Here is a 21677-nt window from a genome sequence, read left to right as displayed (position 1 = left end):
AAAACCAATATGTGAATAAAAGAATGAAATCCAAAATAGAAAAATGAGAAAAAAGGAGATAATGTTTTTATAGGCATAGAAGGTAAAAACTAAAAAACCAATATGTGAATAAAAGTATAAAATCCAAAATAGAAAAATGAGAAAAAAGGAGATATGTTTTTATAGGCATAGAAGGTAAAAACTAAAAAACCAATATGTGAATAAAAGTATGAAATCCAAAATAGAAAAATGAGAAAAAAGGAGATAATGTTTTTATAGGCATAGAAGGTAAAAACTAAAAAACCAATATGTGAATAAAAGAATGAAATCCAAAATAGAAAAATGAGAAAAAAGGAGATAATGTTTTTATAGGCATAGAAGGTAAAAACTAAAAAACCAATATGTGAATAAAAGTATAAAATCCAAAATAGAAAAATGAGAAAAAAGGAGATAATGTTTTTATAGGCATAGAAGGTAAAAACTAAAAAACCAATATGTGAATAAAAGTATAAAATCCAAAATAGAAAAATGAGAAAAAAGGAGATTTTTTTTATAGGCATAGAAGGTAAAACTAAAAAACCAATATGTGAATAAAAGTATAAAATCCAAAATAGAAAAATGAGAAAAAAGCAGATAAGGAGTAGTCACTACCAATGTTTTTATAGGCATAGAAGGTAAAAACTAAAAAACCAATATGTGAATAAAAGTATAAAATCCAAAATAGAAAAATGAGAAAAAAGGAGATAAGGAGTAGTCACTACCACCTGGTTGCTTTTTTATCATTTTCTGCCCACTTACAAGCTAGTTGCTTAAAACATACAAGGGCATACACAACCACCCCCCATCTGAGTTTGAGGCTGTAACCAGGTGGAAGTGACTACTCCGTATCTCCTTTTTTCTCATTTTTCTATTTTGGATTTTATACTTTTTTTCACATATTGGTTTTTTAGTTTTTACCTTCTATGCCTATCAAAACAAAAACATTGATCATGCAGGAGGAAAACCCAGGGCCCCTTGACGGGCCGCCCCTGTGTTCACCTCTACCCTTTGGGATGTGGCTTACAACACATGGCACACAGTATGTTTTATAGCACGCTGTGTCACCTCTCCCCTGCTGGGGAGAGAACCTTCACATGAATTACCTGACATGTGTCAGCGATATCCTTTCTTTCACAATACAGCCAAGTCCTCTATATGATTTGCCTTTTGTACTTATCTACTTTTCTATATGTTTGTATCTGCGATTGGCACAGAACTGCACACACTTGCAAATAACAGCTCTCTCGTTCGAGATGCTGTCAAACCATGCTGTTGAATAGGTTGTGCTATTTAGAGGTAAACCTTCGACAACTGTTTGTTACAACTAACCAATTCAGATCCATTGGAGATAGTGGTAAGTTACCCCTTACAGCCTCATCTTGTCACTTATATGTTTGTTTGTTTATATGAGGTCAATTCAACAACACTGAGGGCTAAACTAATCCCTACCGTTTGAAATATGATCCATAAAGCCTACCTCCAAATGAAAAGGCCATTCAATGCCACACATAATAATTACCATTCGTAAAACAGGCCTACTCGAGCCAGGGGTCAGTTTGTATTTACGGCCCTGTGGAAATTTTCTATTCTTCCTTCTTCATTTCTACAAGGTCATTGTTACAACAGTAACTACTAAATGTTCTACTGCTTGGAAATACCTTAACCTTAAAAAATAAAAGTTTTCGGTTGAAAGTTCTTTGAAGGAACGGGGTCCTGAATTTTTCCAAAAATGACCAAGTCATTTTCTTCAATTATTGAGCATAAAATTCACCAAAACTACCCAAGATGGTGTTCGCAACGTGAATTAAGGCTTTCTAGGTTGTTTCGGGTAAGCAAATTTATTTTCCCTACATCGTCAGTAAAAGCGTCTCGTAGCTGTTCAAAAATTTCTTGCTTGCTTATTTTCGGCCTATTTTGATTCGCAATTTTTTCGACACCATCCATATTGCTGACCTGTTCTGAATGTTCCAGATAATGGTAAATAAATCCAGACAAGAAATCATGTGCACGCACTGACGTATTAGTGCAAATTGGTAAAACTGCAATAAGAGAACCAGTTGAAGAACCTGGTAACACTGGGTAAGAACCTAGATTCCAAAAACCATGTAAGTGCATTTTGTAAAAAAGCTGAACAAAAGCTGTATGCGCTTGCACATGCACGTATTTCAAACTATATGAATGTTGAGAAACTGAGGGTTATGATGAACGCCTTCGTTGTTTCACAGTTTACCTACTGTCCACTTGTTTGGATGTTTCATGATAGGTCGGTTAAAAAGAAAATAATCAAAATTCACGGAAGAACTTTGAGAATCGCATACAAGAAAAGTTGTTCAAATTTTGGGAAATTATTGAAAGAAAGCAGAAACAGTGTCCATTCACCACAAAAATTTACAGTTGCTAATTAGTTAGATGAGAAGCGAACCTAGAATAAAGCAATTATTATTATATTATTACTATTATGCACTCAAATCAGAAGAAATTTTATATGGAACAGCAGCATTTTTAGATTGAAAATAACTCTACCACTCCTAACATGCACTACATCCTGTTTGCGATAGAAGAAAGTTGCGCATGGCCAAGTACCGAAACAAAGGCCCTCTACAGCTTTGATTTGTTTGTTTATTGATCTGGTGTCCATTTTACGAACAACGTTTATCACCGATGTGTTCGTTTTGAAACATTTATGTGGCTGTTCAATCGTTAGAGGAATGAAAAATGAACTCATTAAACTTAATAAAATCTACAAAATGCAATCGTCGTGAGCAAAACTGATTATTTGTATAATATGAACTCTTCTCTTTTATCCGAAAGTGATTATTGAAATCGGGATAGCTGAATATTTGGTATTTCAAAATTGATAGACGTTGTTGTTCACCATCGTTTACTTCTTGTTTGGTGGGCCACAATTCATAAGACTTCCTATATGTATTAATCTTGATTGAAGGCTTTTCAATAAGAATCTTTTCCCTACAAAACATCCAAGTTGTGAAGCATTTTGCAATCAGGAGATAGCACAGCTGATGCCCTTTTGTCTCGTTTTCTAGTCTCATTTTCAAATGTTAACGAATGGTTAGTACTAGAACAATCTCAGCATTCAAAATGTAGAAAAGTGATAATTATCCACTAACAGAAAGCAAATAGCAAGAGAAAGCGGAAACATTATACTCATAGACTTTATTGTCATTCATGCAACACAGAACAGAGTATAACCATGGCATAGTGGTCAAAAGAAGGCAGAACATAAACGCATGCATTCAACTCGAAGGAAATAATGACGAAGCATGCCAAGTGTAGAGTCATCTACATAAAGCATTTCACTCCAATCGCCTTTTACTTCCTGAATAGATCATAAGAAATATCAGTTTCTTTTACAGGAATAGAACAATCCGATTTCATGCTACTTTCCATTTTGTAGCGGATTCTTTGTGAATGTATCTCCAAGGTCTATGCCTACGCTGCAAGCTATGTGGTACTTCTCCTAGCACATTGACTTTCAACTTAACAACTCCCAAATTTATGAACTCCTATGATAAGTAGTATTTTTCATGTGTTGTTGTGGCTTCGCGTTTTATTTACAGCCAGGTTTTTTATTGTCAGCAAGAAGAAAAAGACGACGGCAAAATAGCCTTGGCCATCTTGATTTACCTCGATTTCTTGGTTCAATCGTACGCAATTTTAGTAAACATCTTGATTTTTATATTCTTTCTTAACCAGGAGCTTGTTTTGTACTTCAAAGGTACTGTCGGAACTTTTCTATTGCTTTTGGGCATTTTTCTTCTAACCATAATTGCTACACCAGTTGGTAAAATATTTGCTATATATACAGAATTGTGTAGTGATTAGTTGTTTTTCTTACGGTTCATTCAGATGAATCACATGGTGAACTCGTTAGGATCGCGGGAGAACCTTTAACATTGCTTGTTTATTCTATAACTTGGCTACAGATACATGTTTAGGTAAAATTAGTTATAAGCGTTCAGCGTGTTATAGGCATGCAGCGTTATTTCTACATAAAAATTGCTGTTAATTAGCTTCAATTGACGTAAAACTGCACATGTTATTCTTGCTTCTTATTGGTAGTTAATTTTAAAGAATTTTTGTAGCCTCACTCAGAACCAGGGACCGTAGATTTAAAAGAGAGCGCGTTAATTGTGAATTCAGATGCATCGTAAGATGTTAACACGATGGTTGATACCAATGAACAAGATAGCAGAGCAAATTTGTCTTGTTATTCTTCAGCGTTCATCTTTAGATACTTCAACAAATCTTTAGAATTAGCAACTGGGGAGTTTATAGTCCCAAAAGGTACCAAAAATACGCAAACAAGCAATATCAAGGTCACTCTCATCTTGATGGCACGAATAAGGAGTTATTTGACAGCGCAAAGACTGTAGGACATGGAACTCTATGTTATCAAGCGTAACAATTTTAAGAAATCTGTTGCCAAATGGCTCAGATTCGTGCACAATATATTTTGGATTTTGTTGCTCACCCTCCGCTAAGACTTTTTTGAGCATGAAATATCGAGATATTCCTTAATAGAAATTAATTGTGCAATCTGAAATGCAGTTTCGATTTATTGACATTTGCCAGTTTCTCGTGATTAAGCTTTTCGACGAATCTATAATTCTTGGAAAGGAAATATTTAGTCATGTTTATCTGTCCTAAAACTTACATTTTCTTTAGCAGGATGCTTTTATTATGCGGAAATTTCTCATTACAAAAAGTGAATCCTTCTGACGTCGATATCGTCTGAAATCAAGTAGCAAATTACACGGTATGTTATTTAAGCAATTTAATACTCTAAAAATCACACCTGAAGCATGAATACAAAGATCTAAAGATGAGTGATGAGAAAGAAGGCAACATTTCAATTTTAAGTCACTTTTCATAATTCATCAAATTGAAAATGATTTTCCAATGCCTTGAAATTACCTTTAAGAGACAAGAAAAGATTTGCTTTAACATATGAAAGGATCACAAGTACAGTCTTTACCCGGGAATGCCTCCAGCTCCTGGGCCAGTCATCACCTTAACTGATTTGGCCGATCTATCGCAACGTCCATCTATGAAGGTGTCTGGCCTCATTGTGCTGATGGCAATATTTTCATCATGTCTACCACTCGGTTCTCTAGCAAGAACAAAGAATTTGACATTGTGACCAAGTAATTTGATGTTTGCAATAATTGAGTTCAGTGAACTAGAACCTGTGGCATCCTCTGGACACAATTTGTCACGTTGCTTTTCAGTATCAGATTGCAGTTTGGCGTCTTCTCCTACATCCTCTGTGTTTGCCCATGCAAGTGCAACACGAAACGATTCATATGTTACCATGACAGCGTTATCTCCAGCTACTCCCATTTCACCGTAGCTGCTTGCCATAACAATTATATACACCTCAACACCATGTAGACTGCCAATTTCACTCTCTTCAATCATTTTTAAAACATCTTTAGCTTTCATGTCTCCTTCAATAGGCTTAATAGTGTCCTTCAGTTTTGTTTCCATGTATGTCTTTGTTATCCTGGTGACACATTGGAATTCTCTCGCACTTTTTTGAATACAATCTTGATATGCAGGATTACAATTGTCATTGTAGCCACATTTCCTCACATCACCAGGCTTACAATGGGCTATTCCCAGCTCCCCTTTCACATCTTCACAGTAACTCTCATACATTGGAGTCATCCATTGTTTCATGCCACTATAGTCGAGATTTTTGAGTTGTTCATCGTGTTTCATGAAGTCGTCATGAAACAATTCTATAATTGGGACCAGGTTCATTCGGATCGGCACAGGGTAATCAAACTCTTGACTAGCCCATTCATTTAAGCTTTTTTCTGGCTTACTTCCATATGATCCAATGTATTCTCTTTCGATGTCATTAAAGATCGTTGATTTGCCTGCATTATCCAATTTACTGCAATTATTTTTTCCTTCCTCCTTGAAATAAAAGTAACTAAGACGACCTTTACTGCAGTTTTCAATAGTTTCTGCGGCAGCATTTTGAAACGTTGCACGTGAATAGCGCCTTAGAATGGATAATCTAGCTCCAATCGTTGCCTGTTGCAAAAAGTGTGTCCCAAAATCTTGAATGAATCTGTGAAATTCCTTCTTCCGATCACTTTCCGTCGCCTCAGACAGGGCCTTGACTGCATTTTGAAATGTACTTTTAAAAGGCGGAGGGAATCTCCTTGAAATCCGCATAGAATATAAAGCACATGTTGCAGCACTTACTGTAAGTACACCTTGCCTTCTGACAAAAAACTCTTCATTCTTTCTTTGATCAAGGTTGGCCGTTCCATATGCCTCAAACAGTGGAGGTAGCTCAGCGCTTGCCCTAACTCCCTTTCCTTCGAAGCTGACCTCAACTGGGGGATTCGTTTTCCATCCTTCATGCATACCTTCTATCTTCCTGTTCATCTTTTGAAATGCCTTCACTGTGCTGATAGACATTGTCGTCAAGGTCAGATCACATTTGGAAATTGCTCTGACTGTTACACCGTCATGAAGTGTGTACCTATCATCATTATCTTTTACAACAGGAACAAATATGTATCCATTATCGAAGCCAGGATCTTGCTCTGTTCCAAAGTTGTATGCATTTCCCTTCAATATGTTGTATCCTGTCATGGCAGAAACGATATTGGGATATGGTTCCCATCCTGGATCGCAGAAATTAGCATTGCATGATTTGACATTGACATTTGTTGTTGATCCCCTTTGCCCCCACCCTTGTCTCTTGCTGCCTGAATGAGTGTCATCTTCTTCAGTCAGATCTTTGGAATCTGCCAGGTGTATTTTGAGAGGATTTTCAATCATCTTCGGTGTTGATATTTTTGCTTTTGCCATATATTTCTTGGATTGTCTGGCATCGACTGCTTGACCGAAACATATTAGGACAGCAATAGCTGCAATGGTAACAAACTTCATCGTGCCTGGAAGAATGTCAGTTAAAGAGAGTCATAAAACAAGAAACACGTACCAAGACCATGCATTTAATCATCTTTAATCGAATAAAATAAAAAGCCGCATAAAAAAACTCATGCTCTCGGTGTTCACGCTGATGTTGCTCTTATTTTTTACTTATTTTCTGAAAGATTGACCTGAGAATATTCTTGAGTCAAAACCTCACATGCGGTATAAAATGAAAGAAGTAATGCGTAGTTTTCCTTTTAATAAGTTATTTTTCGTAATTTCTTTACTAAGTTAACCGAGAGTAGCAATTATCATTTAATTTTGTTACGTTTTTAGGGCATAGAATTAACTGACTTTTTCAGGGTCAAATATCATCTCTCTTTGAGGCGATTGGAATTGAGTAGTTTGGCTTACCTTTTCTTCAGCACTCTTGTTCTGCCAATAAATATAGAATCTATTTTACCTTCCCTTTATATAGATACTCAGGCTTATACTGTGTCAAGTTTACAAATGACTTGGATCAATGTGATTGGACGAACAGAGGGGTAAAATGTGCTCATCATTGATTTTTTCAAAGCAACCTGTTAAAATAAAACATTTTTTAGAACAAATAAACTTAAAGTAATAAAAAGGTTATGGTTAATGCCTGTCGTTGATCCTGTGATCAAATAAACTGTGCTATTCAATAATCAATGAATTTTCTCATAAGAAATTTCTTCTCAAATCTACTTCCTCAAAAGTTTATTTACTTGGCTTACGTGTCCATTGGCTGATAGCCTGACAGATTATCAATTTTTAGTATTACTCAAAATTATCAATTGATCCCATTCACAAGACCCATTCATTATTCAGTTGTAATTAGGAATAGAGGAAGGGGCTGAGAAAATAATTTGTGCCGTTAAGGGAGTGTACTTGTGAATAGCAAAGAACCTTAATACGCCCTAAAGTCACCAGTTAAAGAAGAAAGGGATAAAATAGTGGAGAATGAAATAGCTTGAATAGTTATAAGAAGATAGGGGTGACAAAAGGAATAATTTCAAAATATAATTATATATTCAGTGAGCATATATCTCTTTTCCGATTATGAATTTGTACACTTTACATGAAAATTGTCAGCTCAACCGAGGTCTTTTACTGAAGTACAGTACTGTCTCTTTGATGGCCCTTAATATTCTATACTTATCTTTTGCCTGTTATTAATTTTGTTATATATGCAGTCTCATTCTTATGAATTAATGCGATGAATGGATCCTGCAAACCGCTCTGAGAAGTGTACTTGCATGTTTTGAATCTTGGGAATATAGTGTTAATTTATCAAATTCCTAAACGCTATTGATACTGAGAAACGTCATAATGTTGTTGGTGGATTGTACATTTAGAAACTGTTTTTTTCTCAAAGAATTGCATAGATTATGTAGCCCTTTCCTGACCCTAGTTAGGTTCTTGAAGTGGTTTAAATTCATTTAAACTAACATGAAGTAAGTTTGTATATATTGACAAAGAAAGCATGCAAGAGTCTGCATATTAATGAATTTTTTATTCTAAGTCTTGCTTTTTATATCTCATTTATTTTCAAAGTATTTTAAAAAGGTTAAGCAGTAACAGCTGCATGTGACGTAGTAGAAGCAGTAGTATAAAAGTATTTGCCGCGTTACATGTCACACGTGAAATAGACTTTGCCCTGTTATATCATTCATTTGATGTTCAACTACCTCTTTACATTATACTGGCTTTAAGTAGGCATCTTCAGAAGCTTAACTTTTGCCTCATTAGCTCAAAATTTTGCTCCAACCAAAGATCGATTATTCACCAAAACACATTCAATAAAATAGTTGGATTGAAGTCTTTAATGTCACCAAAAGTTTGACACACTATTCTGTAAGAGAGAGTTTTTATATTTCAATAATGAGTTAAGCAAGGATTTTTAATGAATCCTGTAAAAATGATTGAAACATAGAATTATAGAGTGTGTTGAAGGTTCAGTTTTGCAACATATATTAAGGGGCACTCGAATGCAGGGGGCAAAGCCAGCAAAAATTAGGGCTATAACAAAGTTAAGAAACCTAGTTTTTCTGAGCGCAAGAGGGACAAGTGCCCCCAACCCTGCCGTCTGCTATAGGCACCTCTGCAAATATTCTGCATTCAGTACAAACGAAGCAATTTTTTCGTCATATGGTCTAAGTATTGCACAGTTATGAACAGGTCATATGAACAAACGCACAATCTAGACAGGAAATATTTACTGCAGTATGAACTCTACTGGTAGTTAAGGAAATATTTACCGAATTCCTACCAAGCTGTTTACAAAACCTGCTGGTAGTTAAGGAATGATTACTGCAGCATGAATTCTTTAGGAAGTTGAAAAATCATCAAAGGCGAACCTAGCTTTGCCCCTATCTTGAGCTATTGTGAAAATCATCAATGAGTTACTCACATATCATATAACTGACACCAGTTGGACTAATGATATTGTCCCTTGTAGAGAGGTGTCTGCCGTATTATTATAATTATTATTATTATTATTTTTATTATTAATACTTTGATTTAAAGTTGGCTGTTCGAAATAGCTAAAAATAAAAGCTAATTAAGGCCAACTATTTACAAAAGGTGTATACAAAGAAAACACATAATAATTACAAAAATCCTAAACCATATATAAAGGTTTTGCAAATCCTACAGTTGCAATGTTTGCATTTTGTTTTCTGTAGATGTTTTTTAAAAACAGTCATAGAGACTGAAGTTTTCACTTCTATAGGTAGTTTTGCCCCTACTCTTTGACCGATGAACCTTACGGTGTCTGTACCATAGCATGTGGTTCTCACTTTTGGTAGGTTTAAATTGCTCGAGCTTCTTAGTTAATACGGCATCGCCTTTTTCTAAAAAATTTTCATCATAAACGAGGAATTCAAGTGATTCCTTGTTTTGTAAATTTCAACCATGAGCAACTGTAGGTTCTTCTGATGTATAAATACCGAATTATCATTTTCTACCAATTTCTCTCAAGGAGAAGTGTTGTCTTTGCATGCGATTCAAAAGGCCCTTTCCTGTATCCTGTTTATCTTCTTATTAATATTTTTGTCATGGAACATCCAGATTAATGGGCAGTAGCTGAATTATGACACTATAAAAGTGTTTATCATCAGTTTTATTTTTTGGATTCCATGAAAATCGCAATGCGAGATAAAGCATGCAATTTTTGGCTGGCTTTTTTACAAAGAGTCTGCACATGAGTTTTGAAGCTAATAATGTAGCAAATATGAAACACCGCAATACGCCGAGAATAAACAACAATAAAAACACGCAAATCAGTAAAGGCTTAGTCTGCTACAGTGGCCTTTTCTTCATTCACACTTTTGAAGTTAAGTTATTTATCTAGTGTAACTCCCAGAAATGTTTCTAGGGTCACTTTCTTCTATAACCACCATTCCTATATTTAATTTCATCTTTTCCTTTTTCTCGCCAAAAATCATAAAATAACATTTGTCCGCATTTGATTCCATATAGTTTTCATGATACTAGGATCATAGTTGGATGGCATTTTGTTCTAGTCCGCTAATGACATTTTTGACCTCAGAGTCGCATATGTCGATAGTGGTATCGTCTGCATAGTTGTATATTTTGGCTCTATTCATCAGAAGAAAAAGGTCATTGAAATACACGTTGAATAAGAGAGGCCCTTACACTGATCCTTGTGGGACCCCCTTTTTTTAAGTTCTTTCCAAAAGCTAAACGACCCATTAATTTTAACTCGTTGTCTTCTCTGTGACAAATAGCTGTGAATCATGAGTAGGGCACCTCTACCAAAACCATAGGCATGCAATTTTGCTTTCAATAATTCATGGTGTTTGCAGTCGAAGGCTTTGGATAGATCCATTAATAAAGCACCTGCAATGCCTCCCTTGTCTAGGGTCATTTTACAGGTTTCTAAAAATCTTAGTAGAGCGTGCTGTGTATTGTAGCCTTTCCTGAAGCCACAAAGCAAAGACGACAAAAAAATCCCAGCGAAGGGCATTGCCTGGTCGTATAATAGTCGTTCAAAGATTTTTGAACCCGCTGGCAACACAGTAATTGGCCTTCAATTCTTTTTACAGAAAGCCTCATCCTTTTCGCTTGTTAGGAAAATAATTTTCTGATAGGCACAAATTTAAAGTATCTGTCAGGTAAGGTAGAAAGATATCTGAGTTTTCTTTCAGGACTTTACCTGGGATACTCTCTAAAGGAGTTGCTTTCTTTGGATCTAATCTTTTAATTGATTGTTTACATCCACTACTGGAGCGGGTGTCAATTCAAAAAGCTGAGAATGAATAAAGTTTTCTTGTATTCTTGTAATACTTGGATGCAAACTATATTTGTTCACTTCGATATTAACTGGTTCATCAATACCACCTGTTGATAATAAGTTCAAATCGTATGGAGGTGTCATCTTTTTCCAACACTGCGTCTTGTAAAGAAAATAACAACAATGAGGAAGAAAGGAACGTTATTAGCTCGGGATACTACAGTGCAGTTAAAGTGAAATGTTTGCCGAATATGTTTTGTGCAGAAAAAGCTTTAACTACTTAAAAAACTCTTCACTACTTAAAACTTTACTTCTATTAACCTGTCCAGTGGTCCCCTGAAAGTTGAATGCAATGATTGAATAATCATTTCATTATAAGAAATGTAACCTTTTGTAAAAAAACAATTTAAATCATGAAGTGAGATAAAATTGTTTTTATAGGCATAGAAGGTAAAAACTAAAAAACCAATATGTGAATAAAAGTATAAAATCAAAAATAGAAAAATGAGAAAAAAGGAGATAATGTTTTTATAGGCATAGAAGGTAAAAACTAAAAAACCAATATGTGAATAAAAGTATAAAATCCAAAATAGAAAAATGAGAAAAAAGGAGATAATGTTTTTATAGGCATAGAAGGTAAAAACTAAAAAACCAATATGTGAATAAAAGTATAAAATCCAAAATAGAAAAATGAGAAAAAAGGAGATAATGTTTTTATAGGCATAGAAGGTAAAAACTAAAAAACCAATATGTAAATAAAAGTATAAAATCCAAAATAGAAAAATGAGAAAAAAGGAGATAATGCTTTTATAGGCATAGAAGGTAAAAACTAAAGAACCAATATGTGAATAAAAGTATAAAATCCAAAATAGAAAAGTGAGAAAAAAGGAGATAATGTTTTTATAGGCATAGAAGGTAAAAACTAAAAAACCAATATGTGAATAAAAGTATAAAATCCAAAATAGAAAAATGAGAAAAAAGGAGATAATGTTTTTATAGGCATAGAAGGTAAAAACTAAAAAACCAATATGTGAATAAAAGTATAGAATCCAAAATAGAAAAATGAGAAAAAAGGAGATAATGTTTTTATAGGCATAGAAGGTAAAAACTAAAAAACCAATATGTGAATAAAAGTATAAAATCCAAAAAAGAAAAATGAGAAAAAAGGAGATAAGGAGTAGTCACTACCAATGTTTTTATAGGCATAGAAGGTAAAAACTAAAAAACCAATATGTGAATAAAAGTATAAAATCCAAAATAGAAAAATGAGAAAAAAGGAGATAAGGAGTAGTCACTACCACCTGGTTACAGCCTCAAACTGAGATGGGGGGTGGTTGTGTATGCCCTTGAATGTTTTAAGCAACTAGCTTGGAAGTGGGCAGAAAATGACAAAAAAGCAACTCATCAGCCAGAAACCCATCACGGTTGCAAAGGTCAGGAAATACAAATAAAAAATGTATATATTATAACGATCAACAAAAAGTAGCAATCGACACAGAGTGCTTACTAAAGTAGGACTGTAGAGTGTATGGAGGCATTTAAATTGAGTGGGTGAAGAGGATAAACATGGTACGGCGTGGCTTTGGGAATAAAGGGCTGGGAGAAATGGGAAGGGTTAAAAGTATCACCTGTGCATAACAGCATAAAGTTAGAGTTGGCGGGGTTGGGTGTGGCTATGGGAAGGGCCATACACTCAACAGTCCTACTTTAGTAAGCACTTTGTGTCGATTGCTACTTTTTGTTGATCGTTATAATATATATATTTTTTATTTGTATTTCCTGACCTTTGCAAACGTGATCCTGGACGCAGGATTGCGAGGGGCGCCTACGAGAAATGGACATACCGAATTAAAGCCCCGAAATGTCAATCGTGGGTTTCTGGCTGATGAGTTGCTTTTTTATCATTTTCTGCCCACTTACAAGCTAGTTGCTTAAAACATTCAAGGGCATACACAACCACCCCCCATCTGAGTTTGAGGCTGTAACCAGGTGGTAGTGACTACTCCTTATCTCCTTTTTTCTCATTTTTCTATTTTGGATTTTATACTTTTATTCACATATTGGTTTTTTAGTTTTTACCTTCTATGCCTATCAAAACAAAAACATTGATCATGCAGGAGGAAAACCCAGGGCCCCTTGACGGGCCGCCCCTGTGTTCACCTCTACCCTTTGGGATGTGGCTTACAACACATGGCACACAGTATGTGTTATAGCACGCTGTGTCACCTCTCCCCTGCTGGGGAGAGAACCTTCACATGAATTACCTGACATGTGTCAGCGATATCCTTTCTTTCACAATACAGCCAAGTCCTCTATATGATTTGCCTTTTGTACTTATCTACTTTTCTATATGTTTGTATCTGCGATTGACACAGAACTGCACACACTTGCAAATAACAGCTCTCTCGTTCGAGATGCTGTCAAACCATGCTGTTGAATAGGTTGTGCTATTTAGAGGTAAACCTTCGACAACTGTTTGTTACAACTAACCAATTCAGATCCATTGGAGATAGTGGTAAGTTACCCCTTACAGCCTCATCTTGTCACTTATATGTTTGTTTGTTTATATGAGGTCAATTCAACAACACTGAGGGCTAAACTAATCCCTACCGTTGAAAATATGATCCATAAAGCCTACCTCCAAATGAAAAGGCCATTCAATGCCACACATAATAATTACCATTCGTAAAACAGGCCTACTCGAGCCAGGGGTCAGTTTGTATTTACGGCCCTGTGGAAATTTTCTATTCTTCCTTCTTCATTTCTACAAGGTCATTGTTACAACTGTAACTACTAAATGTTCTACTGCTTGGAAATACCTTAACCTTTAAAAATAAAAGTTTTCGGTTGAAAGTTTTTTGAAGGAACGGGGTCCTGAATTTTTCCAAAAATGACCAAGTCATTTTCTTCAATTATTGAGCATAAAATTCACCAAAACTACCCAAGATGGTTTTCGCAACGTGAATTAAGGCTTTCTAGGTTGTTTCGGGTAAGCAAATTTATTTTCCCTACATCGTCAATAAAAGCGTCTCGTAGCTGTTCAAAAATTTCTTGCTTGCTTATTTTCGGCCTATTTTGATTCGCGATTTTTTCGACACCATCCATATTGCTGACCTGTTCTGAATGTTCCAGATAATGGTAAATAAATCCAGACAAGAAATCATGTGCACGCACTGACGTATTAGTGCAAATTGGTAAAACTGCAATAAGATAACTAGTTGAAGAACCTGGTAACGCTGGGTAAGAACCTAGATTCCAAAAACCATGTAAGTGCATTTTGTAAAAAGCTGGACAGAAGCTGTATGCGCTTGCACATGCACGTATTTCAAACTATATGAATGTTGAGAAACTGAGGGTTATGATGAACGCCTTCGTTGTTTCACAGTTTACCTACTGTCCACTTGTTTGGATGTTTCATGATAGGTCGGTTAAAAAGAAAATAATCAAAATTCACGGAAGAACTTTGAGAATCGCATACAAGAAAAGTTGTTCAAATTTTGGGAAATTATTGAAAGAAAGCAGAAACAGTGTCCATTCACCACAAAAATTTACAGTTGCTAATTAGTTAGATGAGAAGCGAACCTAGAATAAAGCAAATTATTATTATATTATTACTATTATGCACTCAAATCAGAAGAAATTTTATATGGAACAGCAGCATTTTTAGATTGAAAATAACTCTACCACTCCTAACATGCACTACATCCTGTTTGCGATAGAAGAAAGTTGCGCATGGCCAAGTACCGAAACAAAGGCCCTCTACAGCTTTGATTTGTTTGTTTATTGATCTGGTGTCCATTTTACGAACAACGTTTATCACCGATGTGTTCGTTTTGAAACATTTATGTGGCTGTTCAATCGTTAGAGGAATGAAAAATGAACTCATTAAACTTAATAAAATCTACAAAATGCAATCGTCGTGAGCAAAACTGATTATTTGTATAATATGAACTCTTCTCTTTTATCCGAAAGTGATTATTGAAATCGGGATAGCTGAATATTTGGTATTTCAAAATTGATAGACGTTGTTGTTCACCATCGTTTACTTCTTGTTTGGTGGGCCACAATTCATAAGACTTCCTATATGTATTAATCTTGATTGAAGGCTTTTCAATAAGAATCTTTTCCCTACAAAACATCCAAGTTGTGAAGCATTTTGCAATCAGGAGATAGCACAGCTGATGCCCTTTTGTCTCGTTTTCTAGTCTCATTTTCAAATGTTAACGAATGGTTAGTACTAGAACAATCTCAGCATTCAAAATGTAGAAAAGTGATAATTATCCACTAACAGAAAGCAAATAGCAAGAGAAAGCGGAAACATTATACTCATAGACTTTATTGTCATTCATGCAACACAGAACAGAGTATAACCATGGCATAGTGGTCAAAAGAAGGCAGAACATAAACGCATGCATTCAACTCGAAGGAAATAATGACGAAGCATGCCAAGTGTAGAGTCATCTACATAAAGCATTTCACTCCAATCGCCTTTTACTTCCTGAATAGATCATAAGAAATATCAGTTTCTTTTACAGGAATAGAACAATCCGATTTCATGCTACTTTCCATTTTGTAGCGGATTCTTTGTGAATGTATCTCCAAGGTCTATGCCTACGCTGCAAGCTATGTGGTACTTCTCCTAGCACATTGACTTTCAACTTAACAACTCCCAAATTTATGAACTCCTATGATAAGTAGTATTTTTCATGTGTTGTTGTGGCTTCGCGTTTTATTTACAGCCAGGTTTTTTATTGTCAGCAAGAAGAAAAAGACGACGGCAAAATAGCCTTGGCCATCTTGATTTACCTCGATTTCTTGGTTCAATCGTACGCAATTTTAGTAAACATCTTGATTTTTATATTCTTTCTTAACCAGGAGCTTGTTTTGTACTTCAAAGGTACTGTCGGAACTTTTCTATTGCTTTTGGGCATTTTTCTTCTAACCATAATTGCTACACCAGTTGGTAAAATATTTGCTATATATACAGAATTGTGTAGTGATTAGTTGTTTTTCTTACGGTTCATTCAGATGAATCACATGGTGAACTCGTTAGGATCGCGGGAGAACCTTTAACATTGCTTGTTTATTCTATAACTTGGCTACAGATACATGTTTAGGTAAAATTAGTTATAAGCGTTCAGCGTGTTATAGGCATGCAGCGTTATTTCTACATAAAAATTGCTGTTAATTAGCTTCAATTGACGTAAAACTGCACATGTTATTCTTGCTTCTTATTGGTAGTTAATTTTAAAGAATTTTTGTAGCCTCACTCAGAACCAGGGACCGTAGATTTAAAAGAGAGCGCGTTAATTGTGAATTCAGATGCATCGTAAGATGTTAACACGATGGTTGATACCAATGAACAAGATAGCAGAGCAAATTTGTCTTGTTATTCTTCAGCGTTCATCTTTAGATACTTCAACAAATCTTTAGAATTAGCAACTGGGGAGTTTATAGTCCCAAAAGGTACCAAAAATACGCAAACAAGCAATATCAAGGTCACTTTCATCTTGATGGCACGAATAAGGAGTTATTTGACAGCGCAAAGACTGTAGGACATGGAACCCTATGTTATCAAGCGTAACAAGTTTAAGAAATCTGTTGCCAAATGGCTCAGATTCGTGCACAATATATTTTGGATGTTGTTGCTCACCCTCCGCTAAGACGTATTTGAGCATGAAATATCGAGATATTCCTTAATAGAAATTTATTGTGCAATCTGAAATGCAGTTTCGATTTATTGACATTTGCCAGTTTCTCGTGATTAAGCTTTTCGACGAATCTATAATTCTTGGAAAGGAAATATTTAGTCATGTTTATCTGTCCTAAAACTTACATTTTCTTTAGCAGGATGCTTTTATTATGCGGAAATTTCTCATTACAAAAAGTGAATCCTTCTGACGTCGATATCGTCTGAAATCAAGTAGCAAATTACACGGTATGTTATTTAAGCAATTTAATACTCTAAAAATCACACCTGAAGCATGAATACAAAGATCTAAAGATGAATGATAAGAAAGAAGGCAACATTTCAATTTTAAGTCACTTTTCATAATTCATCAAATTGAAAATGATTTTCCAATGCCTTGAAATTACCTTTAAGAGACAAGAAAAGATTTGCTTTAACATATGAAAGGATCACAAGTACAGTCTTTACCCGGGAATGCCTCCAGCTCCTGGGCCAGTCATCACCTTAACTGATTTGGCCGATCTATCGCAACGTCCATCTATGAAGGTGTCTGGCCTCATTGTGCTGATGGCAATATTTTCATCATGTCTACCACTCGGTTCTCTAGCAAGAACAAAGAATTTGACATTGTGACCAAGTAATTTGATGTTTGCAATAATTGAGTTCAGTGAACTAGAACCTGTGGCATCCTCTGGACACAATTTGTCACGTTGCTTTTCAGTATCAGATTGCAGTTTGGCGTCTTCTCCTACATCCTCTGTGTTTGCCCATGCAAGTGCAACACGAAACGATTCATATGTTACCATGACAGCGTTATCTCCAGCTACTCCCATTTCACCGTAGCTGCTTGCCATAACAATTATATACACCTCAACACCATGTAGACTGCCAATTTCACTCTCTTCAATCATTTTTAAAACATCTTTAGCTTTCATGTCTCCTTCAATAGGCTTAATAGTGTCCTTCAGTTTTGTTTCCATGTATGTCTTTGTTATCCTGGTGACACATTGGAATTCTCTCGCACTTTTTTGAATACAATCTTGATATGCAGGATTACAATTGTCATTGTAGCCACATTTCCTCACATCACCAGGCTTACAATGGGCTATTCCCAGCTCCCCTTTCACATCTTCACAGTAACTCTCATACATTGGAGTCATCCATTGTTTCATGCCACTATAGTCGAGATTTTTGAGTTGTTCATCGTGTTTCATGAAGTCGTCATGAAACAATTCTATAATTGGGACCAGGTTCATTCGGATCGGCACAGGGTAATCAAACTCTTGACTAGCCCATTCATTTAAGCTTTTTTCTGGCTTACTTCCATATGATCCAATGTATTCTCTTTCGATGTCATTAAAGATCGTTGATTTGCCTGCATTATCCAATTTACTGCAATTATTTTTTCCTTCCTCCTTGAAATAAAAGTAACTAAGACGACCTTTACTGCAGTTTTCAATAGTTTCTGCGGCAGCATTTTGAAACGTTGCACGTGAATAGCGCCTTAGAATGGATAATCTAGCTCCAATCGTTGCCTGTTGCAAAAAGTGTGTCCCAAAATCTTGAATGAATCTGTGAAATTCCTTCTTCCGATCACTTTCCGTCGCCTCAGACAGGGCCTTGACTGCATTTTGAAATGTACTTTTAAAAGGCGGAGGGAATCTCCTTGAAATCCGCATAGAATATAAAGCACATGTTGCAGCACTTACTGTAAGTACACCTTGCCTTCTGACAAAAAACTCTTCATTCTTTCTTTGATCAAGGTTGGCCGTTCCATATGCCTCAAACAGTGGAGGTAGCTCAGCGCTTGCCCTAACTCCCTTTCCTTCGAAGCTGACCTCAACTGGGGGATTCGTTTTCCATCCTTCATGCATACCTTCTATCTTCCTGTTCATCTTTTGAAATGCCTTCACTGTGCTGATAGACATTGTCGTCAAGGTCAGATCACATTTGGAAATTGCTCTGACTGTTACACCGTCATGAAGTGTGTACCTATCATCATTATCTTTTACAACAGGAACAAATATGTATCCATTATCGAAGCCAGGATCTTGCTCTGTTCCAAAGTTGTATGCATTTCCCTTCAATATGTTGTATCCTGTCATGGCAGAAACGATATTGGGATATGGTTCCCATCCTGGATCGCAGAAATTAGCATTGCATGATTTGACATTGACATTTGTTGTTGATCCCCTTTGCCCCCACCCTTGTCTCTTGCTGCCTGAATGAGTGTCATCTTCTTCAGTCAGATCTTTGGAATCTGCCAGGTGTATTTTGAGAGGATTTTCAATCATCTTCGGTGTTGATATTTTTGCTTTTGCCATATATTTCTTGGATTGTCTGGCATCGACTGCTTGACCGAAACATATTAGGACAGCAATAGCTGCAATGGTAACAAACTTCATCGTGCCTGGAAGAATGTCAGTTAAAGAGAGTCATAAAACAAGAAACACGTACCAAGACCATGCATTTAATCATCTTTAATCGAATAAAATAAAAAGCCGCATAAAAAAACTCATGCTCTCGGTGTTCACGCTGATGTTGCTCTTATTTTTTACTTATTTTCTGAAAGATTGACCTGAGAATATTCTTGAGTCAAAACCTCACATGCGGTATAAAATGAAAGAAGTAATGCGTAGTTTTCCTTTTAATAAGTTATTTTTCGTAATTTCTTTACTAAGTTAACCGAGAGTAGCAATTATCATTTAATTTTGTTACGTTTTTAGGGCATAGAATTAACTGACTTTTTCAGGGTCAAATATCATCTCTCTTTGAGGCGATTGGAATTGAGTAGTTTGGCTTACCTTTTCTTCAGCACTCTTGTTCTGCCAATAAATATAGAATCTATTTTACCTTCCCTTTATATAGATACTCAGGCTTATACTGTGTCAAGTTTACAAATGACTTGGATCAATGTGATTGGACGAACAGAGGGGTAAAATGTGCTCATCATTGATTTTTTCAAAGCAACCTGTTAAAATAAAACATTTTTTAGAACAAATAAACTTAAAGTAATAAAAAGGTTATGGTTAATGCCTGTCGTTGATCCTGTGATCAAATAAACTGTGCTATTCAATAATCAATGAATTTTCTCATAAGAAATTTCTTCTCAAATCTACTTCCTCAAAAGTTTATTTACTTGGCTTACGTGTCCATTGGCTGATAGCCTGACAGATTATCAATTTTTAGTATTACTCAAAATTATCAATTGATCCCATTCACAAGACCCATTCATTATTCAGTTGTAATTAGGAATAGAGGAAGGGGCTGAGAAAATAATTTGTGCCGTTAAGGGAGTGTACTTGTGAATAGCAAAGAACCTTAATACGCCCTAAAGTCACCAGTTAAAGAAGAAAGGGATAAAATAGTGGAGAATGAAATAGCTTGAATAGTTATAAGAAGATAGGGGTGACAAAAGGAATAATTTCAAAATATAATTATATATTCAGTGAGCATATATCTCTTTTCCGATTATGAATTTTTACACTTTACATGAAAATTGTCAGCTCAACCGAGGTCTTTTACTGAAGTACAGTACTGTCTCTCTGATGGCCATCAATGTTTTATAATTAACTTTTGCCTATCTTGCCTTGCACTGTATGCAGTCTCATTCTTATGAATTAATGCGATGAATGGATCCTGCAAACCGCTCTGAGAAGTGTACTTGCATGTTTTGAATCTTGGGAATATAGTGTTAATTTATCAAATTCCTAAATGCTATTGGTACTGAGAAACGTCATAATGTTGTTGGTGGATTGTACATTTAGAAACTGTTTTTTTCTCAAAGAATTGTCTAGATTATGTAGCCCTTTCCTGACCCTAGTTAGGTTCTTGAAGTGGTTTAAATTCATTTAAACTAACATGAAGTAAGTTTGTATATATTGACAAAGAAAGCATGCAAGAGTCTGCATATTAATGAATTTTTTATTCTAAGTCTTGCTTTTTATATCTCATTTATTTTCAAAGTATTTTAAAAAGGTTAAGCAGTAACAGCTGCATGTGACGTAGTAGAAGCAGTAGTATAAAAGTATTTGCCGCGTTACATGTCACACGTGAAATAGACTTTGCCCTGTTATATCATTCATTTGATGTTCAACTACCTCTTTACATTATACTGGCTTTAAGTAGGCATCTTCAGAAGCTTAACTTTTGCCTCATTAGCTCAAAATTTTGCTCCAACCAAAGATCGATTATTCACCAAAACACATTCAATAAAATAGTTGGATTGAAGTCTTTAATGTCACCAAAAGTTTGACACACTATTCTGTAAGAGAGAGTTTTTATATTTCAATAATGAGTTAAGCAAGGATTTTTAATGAATCCTGTAAAAATGATTGAAACATAGAATTATAGAGTATGTTGAAGGTTCAGTTTTGCAACATATATTAAGGGGCACTCGAATGCAGGGGGGCAAAGCCAGCAAAAATTAGGGCTATAACAAAGTTAAGAAACCTAGTTTTTCTGAGCGCAAGAGGGACAAGTGCCCCCAACCCTGCCGTCTGCTATAGGCACCTCTGCAAATATTCTGCATTCAGTACAAACGAAGCAATTTTTTCGTCATATGGTCTAAGTATTGCACAGTTATGAACAGGTCATATGAACAAACGCACAATCTAGACAGGAAATATTTACTGCAGTCTGAACTCTACTGGTAGTTAAGGAAATATTTACCGAATTCCTACCAAGCCGTTTACAAAACCTGCTGGTAGTTAAGGAATGATTACTGCAGCATGAATTCTTTAGGAAGTTGAAAAATCATCAAAGGCGAACCTA

The 21677-nt window shown here is 35.5% G+C and overlaps 2 protein-coding genes across 2 annotated transcripts; both read right to left on the bottom strand.

Annotated features, from left to right (window-relative positions):
- Positions 1-4886: 4886 nt before the first annotated feature.
- Positions 4887-7478, bottom strand: LOC135680995 (uncharacterized). The gene is made up of 2 exons (XM_065195250.2): positions 7351-7478; positions 4887-6956 (listed from the first exon to the last, which is right to left on the bottom strand). Exon 2 carries the CDS (start codon positions 6949-6951, stop codon positions 5011-5013), a length of 1941 nt encoding a protein of 646 aa, XP_065051322.2. The 5' UTR covers positions 6952-6956; positions 7351-7478; the 3' UTR covers positions 4887-5010.
- A 9766-nt stretch (positions 7479-17244) lies between these two features.
- LOC148958122 (uncharacterized) lies at positions 17245-19836 on the bottom strand. The gene is made up of 2 exons (XM_089113410.1): positions 19709-19836; positions 17245-19314 (listed from the first exon to the last, which is right to left on the bottom strand). The coding sequence occupies exon 2, from the start codon at positions 19307-19309 to the stop codon at positions 17369-17371; it is 1941 nt and encodes a 646-aa protein (XP_088969536.1). The 5' UTR covers positions 19310-19314; positions 19709-19836; the 3' UTR covers positions 17245-17368.
- Positions 19837-21677: the final 1841 nt, after the last annotated feature.

This window comes from Rhopilema esculentum, chromosome 17, assembly GCF_057945365.1.
Source record: "Rhopilema esculentum isolate cy_ngs chromosome 17, ASM5794536v1, whole genome shotgun sequence".
Lineage (NCBI taxonomy): Eukaryota > Metazoa > Cnidaria > Scyphozoa > Rhizostomeae > Rhizostomatidae > Rhopilema > Rhopilema esculentum.
The sequence above is the reverse complement of the archived record's forward strand: the minus strand, read 5'-3'. Positions and strand labels throughout refer to the sequence as shown.